General features: G+C 54.0%; 2 protein-coding genes across 4 annotated transcripts in view; both read right to left on the bottom strand.

The window, feature by feature from the left end:
* Positions 1-8,617, bottom strand: part of CAPN5 (calpain 5) — a 52,310-nt gene extending 43,693 nt beyond the window's left edge. Inside the window, exon 1 of one of the 3 annotated variants that reach the window (XM_034995608.1) lies at positions 8,515-8,617. The gene's annotated coding sequence lies outside the window, so the exon portion shown is untranslated. Of the gene's footprint in view, positions 1-7,320; positions 7,526-8,514 lie in introns of those variants that run through there. The other 2 variants (XM_034995610.1, XM_034995607.1) reach the window with 2 other exon arrangements.
* A 6,561-nt stretch (positions 8,618-15,178) lies between these two features.
* B3GNT6 (UDP-GlcNAc:betaGal beta-1,3-N-acetylglucosaminyltransferase 6) lies at positions 15,179-21,574 on the bottom strand. Its single transcript, XM_034995244.1, is given in 3 exon segments — positions 15,179-15,995; positions 19,227-20,085; positions 20,088-21,574. Coding segments are annotated over 2 exon segments (1,191 nt in total). The 5' UTR covers positions 20,950-21,574; the 3' UTR covers positions 15,179-15,995; positions 19,227-19,756.
* Between the last annotated feature and the right edge of the window lie 5,414 nt (positions 21,575-26,988).

Below are 26,988 nucleotides of genomic sequence, written 5' to 3'. Positions count from 1 at the left end.
CCCCCCCCCCCCCAGCTACCATATCACTAGCCAGCTCCAGGTCTATCTCTGTGCCACCGTGGGTGTTTTTTGGCCTCCTGCATGTACTGGGTGCTGAGAAAAGCATGGCGGGCTGGGGGAGGGAAAGTGCGTGAGGAGGGAGAGCTGGGCCACTGGTTCACGATCCGGTTCACACTCCGGTTCACACTCCAGGTCATGCTCCGGGCTCTAGCAGGCAGAGCCAGGGGGCCAGGCCCAGTGAGTCATTCCAGCCAACGCCAGGCGGCTTGGCACCAGGGCTGGAAAATCCTGTCTTTCCTCTCCACTCCCCCGCCCATATCGTTCCTGTGTCCAATCCAGTCTCTACCCAGCTGCAGTGATCTTCTGGAACACATACACCCAAGCAAGCTGCCCAATGCTTGCAGCTGTGGAAGGCCTGGAGAGCAGGGCCAGGCACGTTTGGGGCACCGGGCCTCTCTCTGGTCCTGGGGTGCTGATAAACCCCCAGCAGAGCATGTGAGGGAAAAGCCAGCTTTGGGCTGGCTAGCTGTGTGGTCCTGGCCGAGTCCCGAGGCCTCTGCCCCCCAGCTGCTCCCCACTGGGCCTTGGGTCCCTCCACAGGGTGTCATGAGGAGGCCGAAAATCTCAGCAAGCAGGCATACCTGGGAGAGGAACCTCCAAAAGGGGCATTCTAGCCTGGGCTCTGCTGGGCCGAGGGCGGGGACAGCAAGAAGCTGGGACTGAGGAAGAAGCCACACTCATGCAGGCAGGGGCTTCCCTGGGCAGGGGATGGGCTCCAGGCAGGGCAAGCAGCGAGCTCACCTGGTCTGGGCACTGAAGGTCATGCATCCTGAGAAACCCAGGGCAGCTGGCCACCCTACCTTGGAGCTCCAGGCCCTGAACTACATGCCACCGAGAAGGTGCTGGATGGAGGGGCAGATGCAGCTGAGCGCCCCAGGCCAGGGGCTGTTTCCTGTCCTATGGGGGCTGCGGGGGCGGGGGGGAGGGGGTGATCCTCGGAGCACAGCTCACTCCCCGCAGGGAAACAGCCTGACAAAATGAGACTCAATCAAGTTACTGAAGCCACCTCGGCTCCACTATGCTGTGTGGCCCCAGGCAAGCAAGCCCCTGTCCTCTCTGGCCTACAGGTTCTCCCTGTTGAGTGGTCGGGGAAAGGGACACTTCTTGTTTTTTTCAACCTGCTGGATTTGTCACCAGGACAGCCTCTTTTCCTGCTTCCCGAATAGCCAGTCTGCTTCTAGCACCACATGCCTCCAAGAGTCAAGCTGGAAACCTGCCGAGCTGATATCCATTTCTCAGACAGGGAAACCGATGCTTGATTCCTAGCTCAAGCTCCTGCACAAGTTCAGAAATGAGCTATTTGCATTGCAGATGAGGCCGAGGGACCAGGGAAGAGATGCATTTGGGACCGAGCCAGGGGCCTCTGTCAGCTCAGAGCTCTGCTCTGCCTGACCCTCCATCCCTCCCTCAAGCAATGACAGTGACCACCCGCTCATCAGCCCCTGGGAGTTGCACTCAGTGGGCGTTCCTGTCCCAACCTTCCCCCACACCTGCCCTGTGCCTGGTCAAGGGGCAGCCGGGTGAGGCGGGGCTCTGCCTGGAGGTCAGCCAGGTGGAGGAGAGATACAAGGCCCCCGGTACCGAGTTGAGAGATTTGCTCTAAAAGGGCACGGGTCCATTCAGATGGCAGAAAAGGCTCGTGGAGGGGAAGGCATCTAAGCAGGATCTCAAGTGGGGGGCTGTGATTTCAAGAGGTGGAAATGGAAGGTTGGGAGGAGGATGGAACACTCTGGGAGGAAGAAACCATTTAGGCAAGGCTGGAGGACGGGGAGCAGGGGAGAGGAAGAGAAGAGGGGGCTAGCACAGAAACATTGCCGTAGCCAAGTTACAAGAGTCCCGAAAGCCAGGCTGAGGCCCCGGGAGTGTGCGGGGCTCCCGCATGGCTCTCGGCGGGGCGGGATGGCGAGAAGGCCAGGACACAGGCAGCGGCTGAGAGAGACGCAGGACCCATAGGGCCATGGCCTTGGCCGTGGGGAGGATATGGAGACCCACACTGAGGCAGGGTGTGCAGCACGCAGGCCAGGGGCTCTCTGGCTGGGGTTCTCCTTGGGGCAGTGGGAGGCCCACGCCGCCCTCTAGGACCGGCAGCCGTGTCTCTGGGCGGAAGGAGTTGGCGGCACCCACAGCACCAGGGCACGGCTCTGCCCCCGGTCATGTTCCCACCCACGGCAGCCTCAAACGCCCGGGCCGAGGACGGATCTGAGCCTTCAAACATCCCGTCCACATCCTCATCCTCATCCTCAGGTGAGGAGACAGTTACCCTCTGTGCGCCTCAGAGTTCTCGTCTGCACAACGAAGGTCTTCTGCTCTCCTGGCCCAGCTCCCCACACACCTCTGCTCCAGGCAGGACTTAGCCTCACTGGCCTTGCCATACTCATCTGCAAAATGGGGCTCCCACCAGGCCCCAGCGCTCGTAGGATGATGGTGGGGATCAGGTGACCCTGCACAGCACTGGGTTTGTTGAATGAATGTCTGCAAAGAGCTGTACACAACGCTGAAAGGCCTAACCTACTGTCAAGTGCAGGACAGGGTCCAGTCACTGGGGCAACCCGTGGGGACAGGCCAGCACGTTCCCCTCTTCCAAATAGCCCTGAGCTCTGGCTACCATGGTCTCAGGCTGAGCCCTAAGGCCAAAGGTGCAGCTGCCCCAGACTCCGCCCACAAAAGCTCCTGGGCTGTGGGGGGTGGGAGTAGGGAGGGGGACTGACACTGAGGGGGACCGCATGGGGAAAGCCAGCGGCCATGGGCTCCCGGGAGGGGGATCTCGCAGAATGGCCTGCAATGACAGTGCAGTTGGTCCGTGTGGCAGGCTGACTAATGCCCCCACCCCCCAATACCAATGTCCTAACTGCGGGAACCTGAGACTGTTACCTTATACAGCAAAAGAGACTCGGCAGATATGATTAAGGGTCTCCAGTTGTGGAGATTATCCTGGATTATTCAGGCGGGCCCTAAATGTGATCACAGGTGTCCTTGTACAAGGGAGGCAGAGGGAGATGTGACCCCAGAAGAGGACCAGGCAAGAGGACAATGCAAGAGAGAGACTGGGGTCATGCGGTCCCAGGAAGGCCGGCAGCCACCAGAAACTGGAAGAGACAAGGAGAAGTCTGTGGAGCCTCAGGAAGGAACCGGCCTGCCCACACCCTTTTAGTCCCCTGAGACTCAATTCAGACTGCTGACCTCCAAAACTCTAAGAGAATAACCTGGTGTTGTTTCAAGCCAGAGGAAACGAGTCCTAATCCTGGAGAAGGCCGTGGGCAGGCGTATGTGTGGCCTCAGGCCTCTCTCCTGCTCAAGGGAGTGAGTGCACCAGCAAGCGAGGATTAAGTTATGACGCCCTGAACGCTTCAACGTAAAACAAAGTCACCCCAAACTTCGGTGTCTTAGTTCCTGCTGGGGGTCACAAACCACTGGGGGCCCACCTCACCGTGACTGGCACAAGTCATCCAGTGGCAGGCAGGCTCTCTGCCTTTTGTCCCCCAGGACGCAAGGCCCTGTGGCCAGCCCCCGAGCACAGCCCATGAGAGATGGTGAGCTGAGTACCAATATATGGGCTTCGTCTGCTCTGGCCGCTAGCCTCTTCTCCCGCAAGGCCACACGCCCCGCTGTGGCAGAAAACCACAGGCAACCGCGGCCCCAGCCACTGGCACCCTCATACCCCGAGCCCCGCGAAAGCTGGGGCCCCCAGCAGGTGGAATGGGGAGCAGTAACTCAGGCCACGACAGCAAGCAAATGCTCACATTCCATTAGCTTCCTGTGTCGGAGCCTGAGGGCTGCCTTCCTACAAGATCCTGGATTAAAACCCCAAAAGGACTTAGCCCATTTTGCCTTTAGTAAGCAGGGAAAAGCAGGGCCTGAGGCCAAGGGAAGTCGGCAGCCCGGCCCAGCCTGGCCTAACTGAAAGCAATCCCAGGGTGTCACCATCAACCCAGGGAGGAGAAGCTACAAAACCAGGGAGGCCTTGAAGCCGAGGCCTGGAGGACCACTGCCAGTCAAGAACTGTTTTGAGCAGCAAGGGCGAGGCACGAAGGGGCAAAAGAGCTCCCTGGGGGACTTGAGGGCTGGAGGGAAGGGGCCCTAAAGGCACTCAGAACACTTGAGGATATGCGTGCAGGGGGAGGGAGGTGAGAAGACCAGCTGAGGTCGGACTGACTCCCCTTCTGGATGGACAGACTCCCCATCTGTCTGTGCAGACCCCAAGCCAACTGGGGAGCTGGGGAGCTGGGGAGCTGCTTGGGGCAGGGAGTTGCAGACCTGCCCTCTGCAGTTGGGGTAGCTCAAGGCCCTCTGCCAAGCTTTTTGTATGACCCTTCAGGGATAGGAGGCTTTGGGAGGCCCAGGGACTTGGTTGGGCAGATAGACAGCAAGACCACCCACTCAGGGCTTCGGAGCCATTCACAGCTCTCCTCACCTGGTGAAGGGGGCGGGGTGGGGGGGGCACTTCCACTTCAATGGGAGAAAACCTTTTTCCTTTTACCCTTGTCCCAAAGTTGGCCCCTCCTTACTGTGGGCTGTATCCCGCAGGGAAGAAGGGACTAAGTGATACCAACTGTTAATTACAGTTGACCCTGAACAACAGTGGGGCTGGGGCAGGCATTAGGGGTGCACATCTCCCCACAGACAAAAATCCACGTATAACTTTTGATTCCCCCCAAAACTTTACTACTAATAGCCTACTGTTAAGCAGAAGCTTAACCGATGGCATAAACAGTTGATTAACACGCATCTTGTTTGTCGTTATGTGTTATATACTGTAATCTTAAAATAAACTAAGCTAGAGAAAACAGAATGTTATCAAGAAAATCATAAGGGGGGCGCCTGGGTGGCTCAGTTGTTGAGCATCTGCCTTCGGCTCGGGTCATGATTTCAGGGTCCTGAGATCGAGCCCCGCATGGGGCTCCCTGCTCCGCAGGAAGCCTGCTTCTCCCTCTCCCACTCCCCCTGCTTGTGTTCCCTCTCTTGCTGTGTCTCTCTCTGTCAAATAAATAAAATAAAATAAAATTAAATTAAATTAAATTAAATTAAAAAATACAATAAAATAAAATCATAAGGAAGAGAAAATACACTTACAGTACTGTACTGTAAAAAAATCCTCGTACAAGTAGACCTGTGCAGTTCGAACCCATGTTTTTCAAGGATCAACTGTACTGTTAATTATAATAACTATCAAACACCAGTTTGATAGCCATTATGCGTACTTAGTACAGCACTTTTAGCGACACGATCTACCTTCATCATCATCATCGTCCCCTGAACCTGTCATAAAGCAGCATTTATCCCTGGGCACAGGCAAAGGCAGAGCCAGGCTCAGAGAAGCCTGCAAACAAAGCCAGGCCCCGCAGGTAGGAGAGGTGGCGGAAAGAGGCTTCTAGGTGCCCTCTGAGGGCTCCGAGGGGGCCTCCCATTCAGGGACCAGAGCTTCAGGGCTGTCCTGAGAGCCTGTGGGGAAGGCAGAAGCAGCCAGAGGCCTGGAAGCAGTGTCCTGGATGTTACCCCCAAGAGCCCACAGTCCTCCCACAGCCAGCTTCCATCTCACTGACTTCCCCCAATGGTGGCCCCATCTCAAAAGGGGCTTCCCGACCCATGCTCCCTCTGCGCCCTCTGCACCAGGTCCCTGTGCGGCCCCAGCGCATTTCCTGTTCACACCACCCCTGCTAAGGGGAATCTCTATCAGATCACCTAGCCCTGGGTGGGGGGCAGAGGAGAGGCAGGGGAGGGGGGAGAGGGCCTCTGCCTGCTGTGGCCTCCTCCTCACTGGCCTCCACCTCACTGGTCTCCACAGCAACCCAGCCAACACAGAGCCAGAGATGGGTGACACTTCTCAGACACACATCTGACCATTTACTGTCCCTCCCCACGGGGCTATCATTCCGCTTCCCACCTCCAGGCCTTTTCCCTGGACCTGCAATGCCCTTTCTCTTCTGCTTGGTGAACTTTTCAGCCTTTGAGACCCAGCACCACTCTATCTGCAGGGAAATCTCCCCCAGTTCCCAGGCAGGTTCCTGCGCTGGGCTCCAGCACTAGGTACATGCGCTGGGGCTTATCTGTTGACCCATCTGCCTCACCAGTCAGAAGGGAGGCTCATGGGGCAGTGACCGCACCTCACTGTCCTAGCGCCCAGCTCTGGCCTGGCCTGAAGCAGCCACAGCTGGGTCCACCCGACCCTGCCCAGTCTCCTCAGCCAGGCCTCCCCACCCCTACCCCAGGAGCAGGAACCAGGCCCAAAGATCCTGAGAGTTCTCAATCCTTGCAAGAGAACACAGTGGCTTCCCCCAGGAGGCCTCACACTCAGGGCTGGCTGAGCCCTACCCTCAAACTCCTCTCTTCCAGGAAGTCTTCCCAGATTTTTCCCTCCCTAGGATATTAGGAATAGTTGGCCTCAGCACTTCACTCTCCAACACTGATACAGGAAGAAGATTCTGACTTGAGAACCCAGCTGATCCAGGTTCAAATCCTGACTCCGCAGCCCTGAGAGACAAGGTAGCTGACTTCACCCTCTGCCCCACCCTTCACATCCCAGTGAGGGCTGGGGCTGAATCCCACTACAGGAAATGAAACCTGGACAGACCTGGCACCTGTTCATGACCTTCTGTTCTACTTCACCTCTGGACCCCAGGCGGGTCTCCCCGGGTCCCCAACTCTGGGGGTGGAGGCGGGGTCAGAGAAGCCCAAGATCCCTTCTCTCCCAGCGCTCTCCGCCTCCCCCGGCCCCTCTGACTCACCCAAGCCCAGCAGCCCAGAAAAAAGGCCCTTATCCAACCTGGCAGGAGGGTCGGGAAGGGAATCCGCCTTGGCCCTGCCCCTTTCCCAAGCGTCCAGGGCCGGGGTTAGGCGGACATCCAGGTGGGGTGGTGGAACTGAACGGATGGAGGAGGACTGGGAAGAGAACGGGAAAGGGGAACTGTGAGGAAGAGAAGAGACAGTCAAGTCCCGAGGGTGAAACCTCAGCGCGTCGGAACTAAGAATCTGGCTCCGGAGCACCCACCCAGGGGGAGCTGGAAGAGGCCCCTGGCCGCGGGGTGGGGATGGGGTGGGCAGTAGCCCCGGGGGCGGGGGCGGATCGTCGAAACCCCCGGCCCCCGCCCCGGGCCTCAAGGCCCACGCTCACCTCCTTCCTCCCCCGCCTGCGGGCAGCGCACCCGCACACCGATTCGTGCTCACCGGGCACGCACCGGCCGGCGCTGCACCCGCACCCACACCTCCGAAACACACACGAACACGCGCGCTCGCACACGCCTCCCTCTGCGCAGCGCCTCCTACCTGCCGCGCCGCCGCGGCTCGGGCCGGACTCGGACTCAGGGCACGGCGCGGGCACGGGAACCCGGGCAGCACCGGCCTCCGGCTCGGGCGGGGATCCCTCTGGGGCTGGCCTGGGGCGGGGGCGCGAGCTCGGACTCCCGGGCAGCGGCCGCCCCGCCCCGCGGCCTCCGCCCGTTTGGGGACAGAGGCGTGGTCTCCTGCGGGCGGGCGGGCCCGGATTGCGGCGCAGGCGAACTGGCTACGTGCCGAGGGGCGAAGCGGCGGGGAGGCGGCCGCCGAGTTCCCGCTGGGCGGTAGGAGGGGGACTCGGGGCCAGCGCGGCTCGGCCCGACCCCTCTCGGCTCGATCAGGCCCCGGCTCTCCCTCCCTCCGTCCCAAATCTCGCACTGTCCGCCATGGAGCATCTCCGGGAGCGCCCCCAGGGCCGAGCCCCCGTCTGCCCGCGGGTTGTGTGCCAGCGCCGCGGAAGGCTTGCAGGCCGGCCGAGCTTTGGGCATGCATCTTGCAGGGGCCAAAACAGGGGGCTGGGAAAAGAGGAACCTGAAGGGGCGAGTGCCCATCTCTTCCCCAGGTCCGAGGTTGGGGATGAGGAGGGGGAACCTAGAGCCCCCGTGGGGGCACACGCAGGAAGGCCCCGGTCGGATGCGGAAAGCTGGCCCCAGGCCCATAGTGAGCGTTTCCGCGCGCTCTGATAGGCCTGCCACAGCAGTGGCGTGTGTCTGCAGTGAGGCTGAGAAGGTGTGTACAACGACCAACCGCGGCACACAGTAGGGGCGCAGGGCTGTGGATAGCGCTGCCTCTCTGATCTGTGCCAGCCCACTCGGCAGATGGAGAAACTCCGGCCCGCTCACCGGGGTTCTCAGTCTCGGTTAATGATCTCATTAACCTCTCAGGCACTCAGACCGCCGGGCCACCACCTCACAATCTCTGTCCCAGACTTCCCAGATGTTTCTCCGCGGGGTGCAGCTCCAGCCCCACTTCCTCCTCCCCCCCACCCCCCACCCCGCAGTCCCTCTCCAGCCAAGGGAGACTTTCAAAGACGCAGCCATGACCGGCCACCCACAGAACGTTGTTCCAAAACTGCCCCTGTGCCTGACTCCCCCACTCACACCCCATTGGCCGGCCTGTGCCCTGGCTGCAGCCTCCCCAGACCCCAGGCTCCTCTCGAGGCCGCCGCCTCCCCCACCCTCAGACCTCGTTCACGCCGCTCTCCGGCTGTCTGGAAGGCTCTTCCTGCCCTCTCCGGGAGGCAAGGGCTGATAATCAGGCCTCTAGAGCCAGGGCCTCCATCCCCGAGCCCAACCCCCACCTCTCCACTCCGAGGCCCCACCCCCTTCTTCAGCGTTCCCACCCTGTTGTTTGTGTTTCCTCCCTGGCCCTGAATTCTCGCTGCCTCTCTTAAGAGCCAGTGGTGGAGTCTTGGCCTCCGTCCCTGTGAGGTTGAGGCTCATTCTGGGGAAGACAGTACTAGTGGGGGAAGCCAGGCGGGTCTGGCTCCAGGGCTCCTTCGGCCCGTTACCGGCTGTGTGATCCAGGCAAGTCCTCTAGCCCCTTTCCGTGATGATCAGGTACAGGCAAATCGTGGGGCCAGATACGGCCCCATCATGCAGGGTGTTGGGTCATGTCTGAGAAAACATTTGCCTCAGCCTGTAAAAACAGTGGATGTTGGGTGCCCCTTTTGTTTTCAGATGTTGGAACCACAAGAAGAGTGTCATATGGTGATCCCAAGCATGAACTCAGGACTCACTGCCTGGGCTCCTATCAGTGTGACCTGGGGCAAGTCACCTAACCTCTCTGCTTCCTACAAAATCAATCTAGTAGCCTTCACATTATGGGGTTGTGGGAATTAAATGGGCCATCCCTGTGAAGCCCCTAGAGGGGCCCCTGGCTCAGAGTAAGTGCCCGGCACAGTTCAGCTGATGCTATGTTCATCCAGTCCAACCCCCTCATTTTGTGAAGACACTGGGTCTTGTACATGTACACATGGTTAGTTAGAAGCCCAGGCATTCCAGAAGGTCAGAACTGCGAGGGCCCACTCTGAGCCCATCAGTACCCACCTTCTCTGACAGATGAGGAGAGAGGCCTAGAGAGAGACAGTGACCTGTCCAGGGCACCCATCCTGGTTAGGGGTGCGGGGAGGCACCGGCCCTACTCTTGTTGAGGGGGGGAGTTGTGCATGGTCTGCAGACAAGCCGGGAAGAACCTGGTCTCCCAGCAAGCTTGAGGAAGGGGTGAGGCTCTAATGATGCTCTGGTGGCACTCAGTTTTCATAAACTGAGTCATCGGCTGGTGCCGTCCCAGGGCCTGCTGGGTAGGTGCTTTTCCCATTAAATTCTCACAGCCAGCCTCTGCAGGAGCCCTCATTAGGCCCATTTCGCAGATGATAGAAATGAGCCTCAGGGAGATGCCCCAGTCACACAATTAGAAAATGGCAGAACTGGGATCCACACCTACCCACTCTTGTGCCCTTTTCCTCCCCCTCCTCCTCTTCTCTCCCCCAGGGAAAAGCCACCTCTGTAGACCCCTTGACTGGCTAGCCAATCTCCGCTTGCATCCCCCTGTAACTGGGAGCTCATTCCCTCACAGGGCAGCTCTTTCAACTCCTCTTGGAAGAGTCTTTTGTCCCCCAAAGCTAACCTACCGCCCATTCCATAGTGCTGCAGGTCTCCATACCCCCCACCTCACCAGAGCCTGGGCACAGAATCTTCTCTGCTCCAGTCCAGAACACCTTTATCTTGACTGCTTCTGTGAGTAACAAGGGTTCCCAGGTGAAACTCTTACAATAATAATAATTTCTTTCAAAAATCTCAGCAGATCTAATTGGCTAGCTATTGTTTGAGAAACCTAAAGGAAGCCCCTCGGCATGGGGAGTGGCTGGTGTCTTGGGGGAAAGAGTCAAATAACCATGTCTATAAGTTCCCCTACTCCCATCTAGCCAAGAGGCTGTAGGGAGGACTGTAGCCAAGGATTATAGGGAGAGAGATGAGTCAGACACTCAGAACTTTCAGGTTGGGAGAGGTTGCTAATGGTATTCTCCTGAGAGTGCAGGAAATGGGAAGGTCACAATGGACTTCCAGCAGACACATGGAAAATGGTGATACAGAGGACAAGATTACCTTTCAGTTGCTCTTAATCCCATGACTCTCTGAAACATTGCCTGTATTTTGTTAGTATCCTGGATTTTATTAAGAACCATCCAGAAACAGGCACCTGGGTGGCTCAGTTGGTTAAGCAACGGCTCAGGTCATGATCCTGGAGTCTCAGGATCGAGTCCCGCATCAGGCTCCCTGCTCAGCAGGGAGTCTGCTTCTCCCTCTGACTCTCCCCCTCTCATGCTCTCTCTCTCTATCTCATTCTCTCTCTCAAATAAATAAATAAAATCTTAAAAAAAAAAAAAAAAGAACCATCCAGAACCAAGTGGAATTCATTCCAGGAATGCAAACTTGGTTTAACATTAGAGAATCCATTAAGAGCATTAGCTTACTAGGGCTGCCATCACAAAGTACCCCAAACAGGGCAGCTTAAACAACAGAAACGTATTGTCTCACAGTTCTGGAGCCTAGAAATCCAAGATCAAGTGTCATTAGGGTTGGGTCCTTCTGAGGGCTGTGAGGGAGAATCTGTTCTGTGCCTTCCTCCTCGTTTCTGGTGGTTGGCTGGCAATCTTTGGCATTTTTTTTTAAAGATTTTATTTATTTATTTATTTATTTATTTATTTATTTATTTATTTATTTGAGAGAGAGAGAAACAGCATGAGAGGGGAGAGGGCCAGAGGGAGAAGCAGGCTCCCCGCTGAGCCAGGAGCCCGATGTGGGACTCGATCCCAGGATTCCAGGATCATGACCTGTCCCTCTGCCTACTTGTGCTCTCTCTCTGTCAAATAAATAAATAGAATCTTTAAAAAAAAAAAGATTTTTTTATTTATTTGCTTGACAGAGAAAGAGAGAGCACAAGCGGGGGGGTGGCAGGCAGAGGGAGAAGCAGGCTCCCCGCCGAGCAGGGAGCCCGATGTGGGACTCGATCCCGGGACTCCAGGATCATGACCTGAGCTGAAGGCAGTCGCTTAACCGACTGAGCCACCCAGGTGCCCCAGACACACCATTAAGTGAAAAAAAGCAGAGGTTGAAAGAGTGTCTATATAGTATGCTGCTCTTCATATCAGAAAGAAGAGAATATAAGAACACACACAGGGATCTGCTCATTTGGGCAAAGGAAATACAGGAAGGACAGTCTGGGAGACTGGTTCCTGAGGCACAGGTGGGGAGGGGTGGAGAGAACAGGGAATGGGAACCGGAGAGCAGGGAAGTGGAGAGAGTGATTTGTCTCCAACTGTATCTTTGTACATGTGTATTATTGAGATATAATTTACAACCATACAATTCACCCTTTTGAAATGTAAGATTTTAGTCTGTTGCAAAGATTTTAGTCTGTTGCAAAATGGTACAGTGATCACCATGATCTCATTCCAGAATATTTTCATCTTCCCATTAGCAGTCACTCCCCCTTGCCTCCCCCCAACTCCAGGTGACCATGAAACTACTTTATGTGTTTATGGATTTGCTGTTCTGGACATTTCATACAAATAGGATCAAATAACAGGTGGCTTTTGGCGTCTGGCTGCTTTCGCCCAGCAGAATGTTTTCACGGGTCATGCATGTCGTAGCATGGATCAGGATACCCATTCCATTTTATGGCTGGATAATATTCCACTGTATGTATATACTGCATTTTCCTTATCCATTCATTTGTTGATGGACCTTTGGTATTTTTCCACTTTGGAACTATTATGGATAATGCTGCTATGAACATTCACGTACAAGGATTTGTATGAACCCATGTCTTCAATTCTTTGGGGTATATACTTAGGAATGGAATTATTGGGTCATAGAGTAACTCCAGGTGACATTTTTTTTTAAAGATTTTATTTATTTATTTGAGACAGAGAGAATGAGAGAGACAGAGAGCACACGAGAGGGGGGAGGGCCAGAGGGAGAAGCAGACTCCCTGCTGAGCAGGGAGCCCGATGCGGGACTCGATCCAGGGACTCCAGGATCATGACCTGAGCCGAAGGCAGTCGCCTAACCAACTGAGCCACCCAGGCGCCCAGTGACATTTTTTGAGGAACGGCCAGACTGTTTCCCAAAAAGCCCAGAGCATCCTCATAAGAACCTTGACCCTCCCCATCAAGCCTGTGAAGCTGAAGTTCCTGGGTGAGACCTGAACCAGCCCTGCTCCCTCTCATGCCTTCTGCTAGCACTCTAAAGCTCCAAGCCCCATTCCACCTGCCATGACCTCTGGACTCCCTCTACTCCTCTCTCCCTTGCTCCCCTGCTCCCCATCTCCTCACTCTCCCCAGGACTCTCTCCTGCCCCTCAGATCCCTTCACCTGCAGCCGAATGAACTTTCTGAAATACACATCCAATCTCCTACTCTATTGCTTCAAACTCTTGAAAGCAGGAGAAAAGAATAAAGGATGACATTTGACAAACTAATGTCATTTCTGGGTTTTGGGGAGCATCAGAATTGACCTTCTGGAAAGACTGTTCTTCTACTGGGTAAATTATGTTAATGAACCTGTTGATTACTCAAAGGCCAGGCTGAGTCTAGGCAGGAGGGAAGAAGAGGGTCACCAACCCTACAGAATAATTCTGTAAATGACCATCCCAGGGTGGAGAGGGGCCAGCTCTAAAAATTGTTCTAATGTAGATTTAACTCGGAGAGATTGGCAGTTTCCCCTGGCGGCCTCCAGGGGCAGGGGTGCGGGGCACCCAGGTGAGGAAGCTGAGGTGGGCCTGACCTTGGAGCTCCACCCTCCCCCTGCCTCGGAGGGTTGCTGCCTCCTGCTCCCAGTGCCACTGACATTGGGGGGGTCTGAGGAGGTTTTCCTCCCTCTAAAGGCAAGACAGATGTCGTGGTTGTGTGCGTATGTGCGCGCACAAATTACTGGCTGCGTCCTTCTCTCCAGAGTCCCGAGAGCCAGCCTCTGGCCTTGTGCAGCTGCAGCTTTGGACTCTGCGTGTGGCTGCCATCAGGCGTGGTGGCGAGGGCAGTGCTCAGGGCCCAGGAATGGCAGGCAGGAGGCCTGGGTCTAGAAGACTCGTGTGACCTTGAGCAGCTCATTCTCCCACCCGGGCCTCAGTCTCCACATCGAGCCAGTGGGGATGATAATAATCCCTGTTACCTGGTTGGGATAAGGATTCAAGGCAGTCCGGGACTTAGAGGTGCTTTACAACATGATGTCTCTCCATGTTAATTAAGATGTTAAAAAAAAACCCTCTTAAAATAATTTTTTATTATTTTCTTGCACGTCTTTTAGATTCATTCTTAGGTAGCTTTTTGTTTCTATTACGGTATTTTTTTTTCTTTTAGAGAGAGAGCATGTGAGTAGGGTGTGGGGGGTAGAGCGGGGAGGTGCAGAGGGAGAGGGTGAGAGAGAATCTTAAGCAGGAGCCCTATATGGGGCTCGATCTCACAGCCCTGAGATCATGACCTGAGCTGAAATCAAGAGTCGGACCCTTAAGCAACTGAGCCACCCACGTGCCCCTCTATTATGGTGGTACTTTTAAAAAATGACTTTTCCTGACTGCTTATTACTACTATATAGAAATTAAATTGATTTTTGTATGTTGATTCTGTATCTGGAAAACTTGGTACTTTTAAAAATTAATCAATTATCTGCAAGATGTTTTTGTATGTGTTTTTTGGTGGGTTTTCTATATGTAGACTAATGGTTCTCAATGAGGTGTATTGCTCCCTATTTAAGAGATTTGGAAATTTATAAGGGTTTTTGTTGTTGTTGTTCTTGTTGTGCCCAAGAAATTACACATTACAATTCATACTACTTTATTTTAAAGTATTTTCTTTTTTTTTTTTTTAAAGATTTTATTTATTTGACAGAGAGAGACAGCGAGAGCAGGAACACAAGCAGGGGGAGTGGGAGAGGGAGAAGCAGGCTTCCTGCTGAACAGGGAGCCCGATGTGGGGCTCGATCCCAGGACCCTGGGATCATGACCTGAGCCGAAGGCAGACATTTAACGACTGAGCCACCCAGGCGCCCTAAAGTATTTTCTTTTACTAACCTAATATTAAAATTAAAGAATTATGGTGATTTTTTGACAATATATGTGTGGGGGCGCCTGGGTGGCTCAGTTGGTTAAGCAACTGCCTTCGGCTCAGGTCATGATCCTGGAGTCCCAGGATCGGGTCCCACATCGGGCTCCCTGCTCAGCAGGGAGTCTGCTTCTCCCTCTGACCCTCCCCCCTCTCATGTGCACTCTCTCTCTCTCTCATTCTCTCTCTCTCAAAGAAATAAATAAAATCTTTAAAAATATATATATATGTGTGGACAGATTAAATTATCCACGAATTTCACTTCAGGATAGGGAGTATGGCATTAATTTGTTATAGAGAGGGGAAATTGGACCTGATTGGACCTCAGGTTTTGATCATGTTCCTTCTTCTTTCAAGTCATTGTATCTTTGAATCTTTACCTTGCCTTGCTGTGCTCTCACGTCTTGGACAGAAGTGGTGATGGTGAGCACATCTAGTCTTGTACCAAATCTTAAAGGAAGTGCTTTCAACTTTTACAAAGATTTTTTTTTTTTTAATCACAAATGGCTGGGGCTCCTGGGTGGCTCAGTTGGTTAAGCGGTGGACTCTTGCTATGGGCTCAGGTCATGATCTCAGAATGGTGAGGTCCAGCTCCACCACCACTCCCTGCTGAGCGTGGTGTCTGCTTGAGATTCTCTCTCCCTCTCTCTCCCCCCAGCTTGCGCTCTCTCTCTGTATCTAAAAAGAAAGAAAGAAAGAAAAACAATCACAAATGGATGTTGAATTTTATCCATTTTTTTCTCCTGCACCAGAGATACATTTCTTTTGATATGATGTCCCACATTGACAGATCTTCCTTTTCTATCCATACATGGTGATTGCTTTTCTAATGCTAAATAAACCCACCTGGAATTTCTGGGATAAACCCATCCAGATGCTGATACAGTTTCCTGTTTTACATATTGTCAAGCTCCATCTGCAGGCATTTTACGTAGGATTTCGCAAGCGTGTTTGTGAGCGAGGCAGGCCCATCATTTTCTCTGCTTATGTGGTCCTTGTCAATTACCACCTGTCGAGTAACGGTTGTTGGAAGTACCCCCCGCCCCGCCCAGATTTTCACCTACCCAGGGACCGGACGCCAGCTTCCCCGCAGAAACCGTGTGCGGGGAGCGCCCCCTGGCGGCCCTGGGGCGCAAGAGCCTGAGGAGCCGGGCGGGGTGAGGGCCAGATGACAGCACACGAGGTGGCGCCAGGGCTCCGCGGGATGCTGGTCTTTGCTAGGCCTGGTGACGAGAGCAGCTCAGCTTCAGAGAAGGGGTGACCAGGATCCAGAGTGACACAGCAGTCCCATAACTACAGAGTTCTAACCCTTCTGAGCTGTACAGTTCCCGAGTCTTAATCTCTTTACCTATAAAGTGGGGATAATCCATCGGCTTTCAGGAAAATAGGAGGAAGCTGTCAAAGCACAGAAGTCAGACTTCCTAGAGAATAAGGAAGGTGTCCTCTCTTGGCCTCAGCATTCTTGTTTTCTTGTCTGTTACAAGCCCTTGATAAATGGCAGCTAGGGAGAAGGGGATTCAGGACTCGTGATAATTGTTCAGCATGACAGTCTGCATCAGGGAGGTCTGTGTGAAGGAAGAACATATGTTCATTCATTAATTGTAGTTTATTATTTAATCATTGTTCATTTATTCAACAAATATTTATTGGACACTGGTAGGCAGAATAATGATCCCCAAGAGACGTCTGCACCCTCATCCTTGGAGCTTACAAATAGTTTAGGTTACAAGGGAAAAGGGAAGTAAGGTTGCAGGGGGAATGAATGTTGCTGAAAATCGGAAGATAATCCTGGATTATCCAAGTGGGCCCAATGTGATCACAAGGATCCTTAAAAGTAGAAGGAGGAGCAGGAGTCAGAATTGCTGGTTTTGAAGATGGAGGAAGCTGAAAGAGGCCAGGAAAGGGATTCTCCCCAGAGCTCCAGTAAGGGATATAGTCCTGCTGGCACCTTGTTTTTTTTTTTTAAAGATTTTATTTATTTATTTGACAGAGAGAGACACAGCGAGAGAGGGAACACAAGCAGGGGGAGTGGGAGAGGGAGAAGCAGGCTTCCCATGGAGCAGGGAGCCCGAGGTGGGGCTCGATCCCAGGACCCCGGGATCATGACCTGAGCCGAAGGCAGACGCTTAACGACTGAGCCACCCAAGTGCCCCGACACCTTGGTTTTAACTCCATGAAGCTTGTGTTGGACTTCTGACCTACAGAACTGTAAGAGAATAAATTTGCATGGGTTTAAGCAGCCAGCTTTGTGGTAGTTTGTCACAGCTGTGGGAAACTAACACAGCATTCTTTGGGGCACAAGAGCAGATGTGGAGGGTTCTGGGGAATTCAGAGCTAGAACAAGGTAGAGTGTGAGGAGCCACCATGTTGAGAAGCTCTGTGTCCCAGGACTAGTGGGTTGAGAAGGGCTTTTCCAAGGAAGTGACATTTCACCTTGTATCTGAAGATTATATCAAATGAAGCAAGAGCTGGGTCATCTGGGTCGCTCAGTTGGTTAAGCAGCTGCCTTCGGCTCAGGTCATGATCCCAGGGTCCTGGGATCAAGCCCCGCATTGGGCTCCCTGCTCGGCGGGAAGCCTGCTTCTCCCTCTACCTGTCACTCCCCCTTCTTGTGCTCTTGCTCTGTCAAATAAATAAATAAAATCTTAAAAAAAAAAAATGAAGCGAGAGTAGAAAAATGTTTCAGGCAAGGAAACAGCATGGTGGAGGGCCCAGGGGCAAGAGAGAGTGCATCGAACCTCAAGAGGCCCCAGCAGAGTGAGAAATCAAGCAGGAGAAGTCAAAGGAATGCAGGTCAAACTGCCAGTCCCAGAAAGCATTTGCTTTTTATCCGAGGGCAATAGGGCTAGATTTTGAGAGGGGCCAAATTATGACCAGATCTGCCTTTCGGCTGCCGTAGCGTGGAGAGTGGATCCCTAGGAGGCTCTGGCCCACCTGAGAGCTCGTGGTAACCCAGGCCAGACTGGAGCCATGGAGAAGAAGATGGACAGATGAGAACTGACTGGAGGTAAAATCAATGGAACTTGGTGATGGACCAGATGGGTTGTGAGGGAGAAGGAGAGTTTGAGATGCATCATCACCTCCCATCTTCTGGCGTGGGCAAATAAGGTGATGATAGTGCCATTTACTGAGATGGGGACATGGGCGAGGGGGCAGGCCTGAGGTGGGCCTGCAGCACATTCAAGCTGAGGTGACCACCGAGGCAGTTGGATACGCATCAGGAGTTGGGTGAAGGCCTGTTGGAGATTCAGGGTAGACTCTGGGTCCTTGCAGTGAGAAAAAGAGGTTTCTCAACCTCAGCACTATTGATGTTTTGGGTAGAGCAGTTCTTTGTTTGGAGGTAGGCCTGGAATGTTGGCCTCATCTGCGAGGTCAGAGCTGGGTCACAGGCCCACCATGTTCCAATCCAGGGGAAGGGGAGGGTGAGCACAGATGAGGCAGGGTTCAGGTGCGCTCCCCATGGTGTCCACTGTCATCTAAGAACGCCTGGTCACAGGGCCACGCCTGTTTGCCACGGAAGCTGGGCAGTGTAGGCTAGGGAGGGGGCAGCAGATTTTGGCGGACAGCTGTAACCTCCTAAATGATGCGAGTGACGTGGGGGGGGGGGGTGGCGGTTGGAAGGCATTTCCCGTGAAGGGATGAGAGCTTGTGTGGAGACTCAGAGGCAGGAGGGAGCCCCGCAAAGCAGGACTGCCTGTGGTTCTGCCCGGATCGAGTCCGCCAGCGGGGAGGAATGGGTCTTGTCCTGAGGGCAGGGAAGGCGTTTGGTCAGCCTCCTGACTTCCCACCCGGGCTCCTTCCTCCTTGAAGTTGTGTCCTTCTTGTCGTCTCCCACAGCTGGGACCTTGATACTCCTTCCTTCCTTCCTCCCTCCCTTTTTTCTCTGTCTCTTTCTCTCTCCCTCCTTCCCTCTCTCTCTCTCTTTCTTTCAAAGATTTTATTTATTAATTTGTCAGAGAGAGAGAGCGCACAAGCAGAGGGAGCGGCAGGCAGAGGGAGAAGCAGATTCCCTTCTGAGCAGGGAGCCCGATGTGGGACTCGACCCCAGGACTCTGGGATCATGACCTGAGCCGAAGGCAGACGCTTAACCGACTGAGCCACCCAGGCGCCCCTTGATACACATTTCTGCCTTACCCTGAAGCTGTTTCGTTTATTTTCCTACTTTGCCAAGATGGCTGACAGCTCCTGGAGGTCAGGGCCACAGCCTGATCCTCAGTCCTGATCACTGACTCCCCAGCCTCCTAGCTGATGTTCGCGGCAGATTCCAGTCACCCCTGCACACCCTCTAATCATTGTCCCTCAAGGCTACTAATCGGATTCCCCGCCCCCAACACGGTTCTGTACACTGACCTCCACAGGCTTTCCAAATACTGTCCAGATTTCCCAATCAGCGTCTTTCACAGTTTCATCATCACTGACCCCCACACTGATCCCACCCTGAACCCCCAGCTTGGTTCCCCAAGGCTGACCAACCCTGAGGCCCAGACCCTGGCAAGGAGGCTGTCTGTGACCCCGCGCGCACCCCCCCATCCCGGGAGTAAGTGCTGGTGGGGCAGGTGTGCATGGGCAAGCCTATTAGAAGAGGCCATTAGCTGAGGTCGTGAGTGTGGAGGGGGCTATAGCGGTGGGATGACTGGGAATGACCACATGACCCTGGATCAGTCACTGTCCTCACTGAGTGTCAGGTTCCCACTTTGCACAGTGGGGATTTTGACCTCACAGAGGTGTCGGGGGGTGAGGGAGTGGTGGAGAGAACTGGGTGGGAGGAAGGCTGTCAGACCCCCCCAGGCTCTGACCTGGTTGTTTCCCAGGTCCCCAGTGCGAACTGACTTCCGGGGGAAGGGAATCCATCTGCTGACCGTCAGTCCAGCTCCATCTGTACTCACTCCGGAGCGAATGATGACAACGACCACCCGTGTACTGCACCCAACAGGCGACACTGGATCCTGACTCCACCGCCCACACGGGCTCAGTGCAGGGGCCGCCCGCAGGCTCCTCCAGGGGGCAATGGAGCTGGGTTTGGAGGGTTAAAACACATCCCTTGCCCAGTGGGCTTCACTCCTAGCTGCACGTTGGGATCATCTGAGGAGCTTAGGAAATACCCAGATGTCTGAGGACACTCCAGGCCGATATAGCCAGAACTGTGGAGATGGGGCCAGGAGCCAAGCCCTTCCCACCCCCGCCCAGGCGATTCCAGTGTGTAGTGGGGTCGGGGGCACCGAGCTGGGTGCGGTCGACGATATCCAGAGCAGGGAGGATGCATTCTCAGCACGGAAAGCGTCCGGTGTGGAGGCGGCTCCCGCTCCCGCGTCCGGCCCGCCTGTCCTCAGGACACCCTCGGGCCCCGGCCACAGCTCAGCGCGGCGCTGTACAGCGCCTTCCACATGAGCAACATCTCGTAGGGCGCGAAGCGGTGCACGACCAGCAGCTCGCGGTACAGGCAGGGGTCGAAGGAGGACTTGGCGGCGCCGGGCAGCTGCAGGCCGAAGGGCCGGATGCCCTGGTGGCTGCTGGGCGCCAGGCCGGCGCGCTTCAGACACATGCCCATGGAGGCGTCATCGATGGGGAAGAGCGGGGTGCGGCGGGCGGCCACGCGCAGGGCCCCGGCGGTGTGGCGGGACAGGAGGAAGCCGCCGCCGCTGCAGTACACCGGTAGGCCTCCCCGGGGAAGAGCTGCGGGGGCACGAAGTACTTGCTCCCGCTGTCGCGGATGGGCACCGAGCCGTCCATGAGCTGCCCGGCGAAGAGGTGGCGCTCGGGCCGCTGCGTGCCCAGGAAGTGGAGCACGTTGGCGGTGTGCACGAAGACGTCGTCGTCACAGCTGAGCAGGAAGCGCGCGTGCGGGCCGCGCCCGGCCAGCCAGTCGAGCAGGTGCAGGTGCTTGAGCGTGAGGTTGAGGAAGGTGTCGGTGAAGGCCCACTGCAGCATGTCGCCGTGCTCGCGCGCCTCCAGCTCCACCAGCGCCGCCAGGCGGCCCGCGCTCTCGGCGTCCTCGCGCGCGGGCGAGCCCAGCAGGAAGAGGCGGCGCACCTGCCGCCCGTGGTAGCGGCGCTCCTGCCCCCGCGTGCGGCGGATGAGCTCGCGCCGGTCGTAGTTGGCGGGCGACGACTTGACCGCCAGCAGCAGGAAGACCCCGCGGCGGCCCGCGCACTTGGCTGGCGCGTCCCAGAGCAGGGGAAAGTGGCGACAGTGGCGGTACCGCAGGAAGTCCTGGATGCGTGCGGGCAGCTGCTCGAAGTCGACCGTGGCGTTGACCGAGTCGTTGGCCACACACGGGGACCCTGAACTGAACGCCGACGGCTGCACGGCCGCAGGGGCCGCAGGGGCAGCCTCCGTAGAGCCATCCCACATCTTCTGCCGCTGGGACCTGGAGGCTTGGAGGAGCCAGAGGTGCAGGGCCAAGAAACTCACACCCACCAGAAGGAGGGTCAGAGGCTTAGGATTCAGGGACCTGCGGCAGGGAGAAGCCATCTGTGGGGGAAACCGAGTCAGAGGTGAACCAGGAGTCATGTTTGACATCAGTGGAAGGACACTCTGACCCCATCACGAACCAGGCCTGTCTCAACTTTGCTGCTACAAGGTCAAAGGAAACCACAATTCAAGATTACACGGAAGCATCTGGTGTCTCCCACGGTCTGGAGTGCTCTGACCTTTAGAATCTCATTGTCTCTCCACGTCTCCCCATGCCACCTAGGCGGAGCAGACTCACGTCAAAGTCAAAAATCTTCATCTTCCCATGAATTCTTATCCCGCTTTTCCACCTCAGTCAATGGTACCACCATCCACCCAGTTGCTCCAACCAGAAGCCTGGGCTCTCCCCACACTCCACTTACATCCACGCTCCATATCCTTGAGTTCCTGCTTCCCAATCTCTGTGCTTATTCCCTCCTCTCCATCCCTGTCAGCCCTGACTCTCTCTGATCCATCTCCCCCCCCCCTTACCACCCTAGTCAAGGAAGCATGAGGTGATAGCATTGGACTCAGACCCAGGTCAGATTCTGGTGTCCCCACTTACTCGTATCCTCTTGAACAAGTCACTTCCGATCCCTAGGGTTGAGTGTTGTCTATAAGAAAGGGTTACTAGAGGGGCGCCTGGGTGGCTCAGTCGTTGGGCGTCTGCCTTCAGCTCAGGTCATGATCCCAGGGTCCTGGGATCGAGCCCCGCATTGGGCTCCCTGCTTGTCAGGAAGCCCGCTTCTCCCTCTCCCACTCCCCCTGCTTGTGTTCCCTCTCTCGCTGTCAAATAAATAAATCAAATCTCTAAAAAAAGAAAAGAAAAGAAAGCGCTAGTAGATTCCTACTTTGCAGGGTTGTTGGGAGCATTAAATGAGCACAAAGTAGCCAATCAGCGAGTGGCACTGATATTATGACCTCTTCCACTTCCTCTGGCCCCACTTCTTTTTCTTTCTGCCTGGCATTATTTTGTTCCCCAAACATGCCAAATCAGGTCTTCTTTGCTGTGTATCTAACTCCCCGCGCCTGCCCGCTGCACCTCAAGCCCTGCTTTCATGAAGAAAGACAAACTCCAGATCACAATAGCCTTTCCTGTATTGACTCCCTGTGAATCCCATCACACTGGGTTCTGTCCTTAAAACACACTCTGCTCTGTTTCAGAGATGCTACTCTCTCCTGCCTTTCCTCCTCCCTCTTTAACCATGTCTCTCAATTCCCTTTGCTCATTTCCTCCTCTTTCCACCTTTAATAGTGGGAGGTGCCCAGGCTCTGTCCTAGATATCTCCTTTGCCTGGGGACCTCCGAGCTCCAGTGCCATATGTCCATCCAGCCACCTATTACCTAGCAGCTCCACGTGGTGGCCCACAGCCACTCCGGGTGCAACCTCTCATCTCCGTCCCCAGAGTTGTCCCAGAGTGTCACCACCCACTGTGTTTTTTGTTCAAGCCCCAAACTGTGATTGACTCCCTCCTTGTCTTCATCCCCCCACCCAAGCCCAGTTGATTTTAATCCCTAAATGTTTCATCAACCTGTCCACTTCCACTCCCGCTATCAACAGGCTAATCCAAACTAGCATCAGCTGCTCAGATGACATAGCCTCCCGCTCGGTCTCTCCACATACTTCCATGCTCTCAGCAGATCCCTCCTCCACAGTAGCTGGATTACCTGTGACCCGTGCAGATTTCATGCCACACCTCATGCTCTTTTCCTCAGCTTCCTACCGTCAGCCCCCTGCCCTGGCCACCAGCCTTAGCCTGGCAAAGCTCTTTCGGCCTTGGAGCTCCCCTGCCTGGATGGACCCCGTCTCCCTCCTTTGCCTCTTGTGTTCTTGTGTTCCTGCTTGTGTTCCCTCTCTTGCTGTGTCTCTCTCAAACAAATAAATATATTTTTAAAGATTTTATTTATTTATTTGACAGAGAGAGAACAAGTAGGCAGAGAGGCAGGCAGAGGGAGCCCGATGTGGGGCTCGATCCCAGGACCCTGGGATCATGACCTGAGCTGAAGGCAGCCACTTAACCGACTGAGCCACCCAGGCACCCCATAAATAAAATCTTAAAAAAAAAAAATTTTGTTGAATGAATACTTGGCCAAAGTATATGCTCAATAAATATTTTCAGATTGAGTCATTTCCGTATAGTAGGTGTTACTAGATTGAATTGTGCTCTAGTGCTTGTGTATTGTAGTCTATGCACAATGTCTAGCACAAGATGGGCACAAAGCAGGTGTTCAATGAAATAATGGCAGTGCCATGGGGCGCCTGGGTGGCTCAGTCGGTTAAGTGCCTGCCTCTGACTCAAGTCATGATCCCAGGGTCCTGGGATCCAGCCCCGCATTGGGCTCCCTGCTCAGAAGGGAGTTTGCTTCTCCCTCTCCCTCTGCCACTCCCCCTGCTTGTGTGTTCTCTCTCTGTCGAATGGATAAATAAAATCTTAAAATAATAATAATGGCAGTGCCAGTAACTACCCAAAAAAGTGAGAGATCCTTGCAAAAGTGTTGGTGCAATCACAGTCCATTAGAAATACTAGAGTTAGGCTCCTGTAGCTCTCAGTGTATTCCTGCTTCAGCGTTTGATGCACTGAGACAGGAGGGACAGCGAGATGGTCTAAGTCTACTTAATCATCGCTCTAGGCTCAGGGGCTTGTCCTGTGCCTAGCACATTTGCGGCAGGCCACATTTTTTTTAGTGAATGAAAGATTTTAAAAATGAATGAGAACAAAATTTGGAGGCTGAATAACTGGGACTGAGTTTCAACTGCTTTAGCTGTGGGACTTTGTGTCAAGTCCTGAATCTGTGTTTGAGTTTCAACTGAGAAATTGAGAAGGTTAACACTCATCCTTCAGTGCAATCAGGAGGCATTCTCTATCTTCTTTCTCCCTGCCCAGAATCATTTCCAGAAAGAAAAATCATCTCAGTCTTTTTTTATTTGACAGAGAGAGACATAGTAAGAGAGGGAACACAAGCAGGGGGAGTGGGAGAGGGAGAAGCAGGCTTCCTGCCGAGCAGGGAGCCCGATGTGGGACTCAATCCCAGGACCCTGGGATCATGACCTGAGCCGAAGGCAGACGCCTAACGACTGAGCCACCCAGGCACCCCTCGTCTCAGTCTTAATGCAACAGTAATTCTTGTCTCAAGGAAACTTGCATTTACTTTGATAAAGCTGAACCAGGAAGCTGAATCAGAGCCACTTTTTGATATGAGTAAGGAAAGTTTGGGCTGGGTCCTGTCCTTGAGGGTGGTGCTGGTGTGTGGAACTGTGTTCCTGGATGCTGACACTGTGGAGCTTTGGGTGTCCTCTGTGGTTCTTTTTGCTGGATTTCCCCCTTTTCTCAGTGCACTCTTCCAGATCGCCTGCAGTCCTCACACCTTAGGCTTTCACGGCCTCTGCTGGCCCTGATCCCTCATCCCTCAGGACTCAGCTCAAGCACCACCTCCTGCAGGAAACCTGGTACGAGCTCAATTCAACGTGTCCTTGTTACCGTGGCTGCTGAATAACTAAGTTGGTAAAAGAGGCCATACGTGCCACGTAGGTGACCCTTTCAAGCCTCACATTCCTCATTTGTGGGAACATGGGCAAGTCATTTATCTCAGTGCCTCGGAGGATAATAGGATTTGATTTGTGTAAGGTGACCCATGCATGGCATGCAGTAAGTGGGTACTACAGTAACATTAGCAACTAACTAACACAAAAATGTTTATGGGGCAGAAGAGGATCATATAAAGTTCCTTTGTGACCCTGTCACTTCTTTCTCCATTTATTGTTCCATGCGTATGTTTCCTTTCCTTTGCAATGCTATTCACTCTGCCTGGGATTCTCTTTCTCATGTTCTAGGAACAGGAAAAGTTTCTGTTGGTTATTCCCTCCTCTGGTTTCATGCCGAGACGGATGAATGGAACACAGATTCCTGGGTTATCCACCAGCCCCATACCACCCTAAGGTATTCCTGGGGAATACATGCACAGTGGATATGGCAAGCAAACAAATTTTTTATTACTTTTGGCCCCAACTCCAAGCATGGAACCTTAACGCGGAAGTTTTGTCCTGGTTCCTTTCTCTCCCTGTCCTTCCTCTGGTTCTTGCTTCTCCCTCTAAGGAGAGGGGTGGCTGGGAGGGGGAGAAAATGCACCTCCTCACCAATGGGAAGCAGCCCAAGCCCCCGTCTTACCTCGAGTGTCTGAGAGAGAAGAAATAGACAGGAGCCGTCCCCAGACTGGGACCTACCTTCAACACTCTGCTTTTCACAAGCTGAGGCCCCACCCCCGGGACTGGGCTTGGTTCAATATTCTTGAATCTGACCAATCCATGACATCTATCCTCCTTGGAGGGAAGGTGAAGTGGAGACAGGTACAAGCTTCCTACAGTGACAGCTTACCCTTTGTGATGAAGCTAAATGCTATCTCTTCCGGTTTTGTTGACTCCACCCACGACTGCCTTGGCCTCTCCTGCAGTATGCCTGACGGAATCGTTGAATGCTGTATTTTCATGATCAGTTCTCCCTGCTGGACTGAGAGCAACTCCAGGGCCTGGGGCCTGTTCTGTTAACATAGGGTATGCTCTGGGGAATGCCTGGGTGGCTCAGTTGGTTAAACGTCTGCCTTCAGCTCAGGTCATGATCCCAGGGTCCTGGGATTGAGTCCCGCATCGGGCTCCCTGTTCAGCAGGGGGCCTGCTTCTCCCTCTGCCTCTGCACCTCCCCCTGCTTGTGTTCTCTCTCTCTCTCTGACAAATTAATAAAATCTTTAAAAAAATTTAAAAATATAGGATTTGCTCTGAAATCTTTGTTGGGGAAATTGTATGTAAAATGTTCATACAGGCATATTTTCTAAAGGCATTAATGACATCCGAGCATACTGTATTTGGCAAACGATCATGGGCTTCATCCCATTATCACTGTGAGTGGTCAATCAGACTCGGTCTTGGTCCTCAAGAGCTCACCATCTCTTGGGAGAGCCAGATATTGAATATTTATAAAGGGGTAGGATGCATACAAAACACAGAGAGGGAACTTGGAGAAGGGAACCTGAGCGAGCCAAGGAAGACTTCACATTAGAACTGGATAATATCAGTTACCTAGTGCTGTGTCACAAACCAACCCCAAACGTAATGGCTCGAAACAACCAGCATCAATTATTTTTCAAGATTCTGCGGGTGGCCTGGGGGCCTCTTGTGCTGGGCCTGCCTGGGCTCGCTCCTGTGGCTCTAGTCAGTTAATGGGTCAGCTGGGGACAGCCGGGCCTCGCACTCTTTGTGCTCCTTCATCCTGGGCTGCCTCACGGCATGGTGGTCTTGGGGTTCCAAGATGGTGAGGGCAGTGGCTACAAGGCCTCTGAGGCCTGACCTTCAGAACTTGCATTATATTACTCCCACCACATTCTGTTGGTCAAAGCGAGTCACAAGACCAGCCCAGATACTGGGGAGGCGCTGCAAAAATTGATGGCCATATTTAACCTGCCACATGGGCTTTGGGATGGTAAGGAGTTTTGCCAGTAGCCAAGGAGAGGGCACTCCTGGGCAGAGCTACAGAGGTAGGAATAAACAGGATGTGTCTGGGACACATTTCAGGCTTAATGTGGTTGGAGGGGTAAATATTGGGAGTTGAAGATACACAGATAGATTAGAAGTACCCTGGGAAGGGCTTTGAATGCCATATCTGGAGTTTTAACTTGGTCCTTTGAAAGTCTTGACAAGTCTCTGTTTTCAAGAGTTCATTATAGTAGCCCAAATGGTGGTACAGTGTCTGGAGAGGGCGAGACTGAAGGCGGGGACCCCAGAGGCAGATGCTGAGTGGGGTATAGGCTTGGGAGCAAGGTATGGCCCAGCCTAAACTGGGCAGGGGCTGTCAGAATGGCAGGATGGTGTCCTTGGAGATTGGTGCTTTATTGGATATTCTATGAGAGCATTCACCTCTCAGGCTCCTTGTCCTTCTTGCTTATTTAGAGGGTCCTGGGTCCGTGGGGAGTAACTGGATGAAAGAAGAGTGTGGGATGAGGATGAATGGGAAGTGAGTGGTGGGAGGAAGAAGGAAAAGGGGGGACGGGGCTTGAGTATAGGTTTCAATGGGGATTGTAAGAGATAGCTGGAGGATTAGGGAAGCCCAGACTTCCTGG

The sequence above is a fragment of the Mirounga leonina genome, unplaced genomic scaffold (genome assembly GCF_011800145.1).
Source record: "Mirounga leonina isolate KUSES-001 unplaced genomic scaffold, KU_Mleo_1.0 Mir_92, whole genome shotgun sequence".
Taxonomy (NCBI): domain Eukaryota; kingdom Metazoa; phylum Chordata; class Mammalia; order Carnivora; family Phocidae; genus Mirounga; species Mirounga leonina.
Note: the sequence above shows the minus strand (reverse complement) of the source record. Positions and strands in the feature narration are given on the sequence as shown.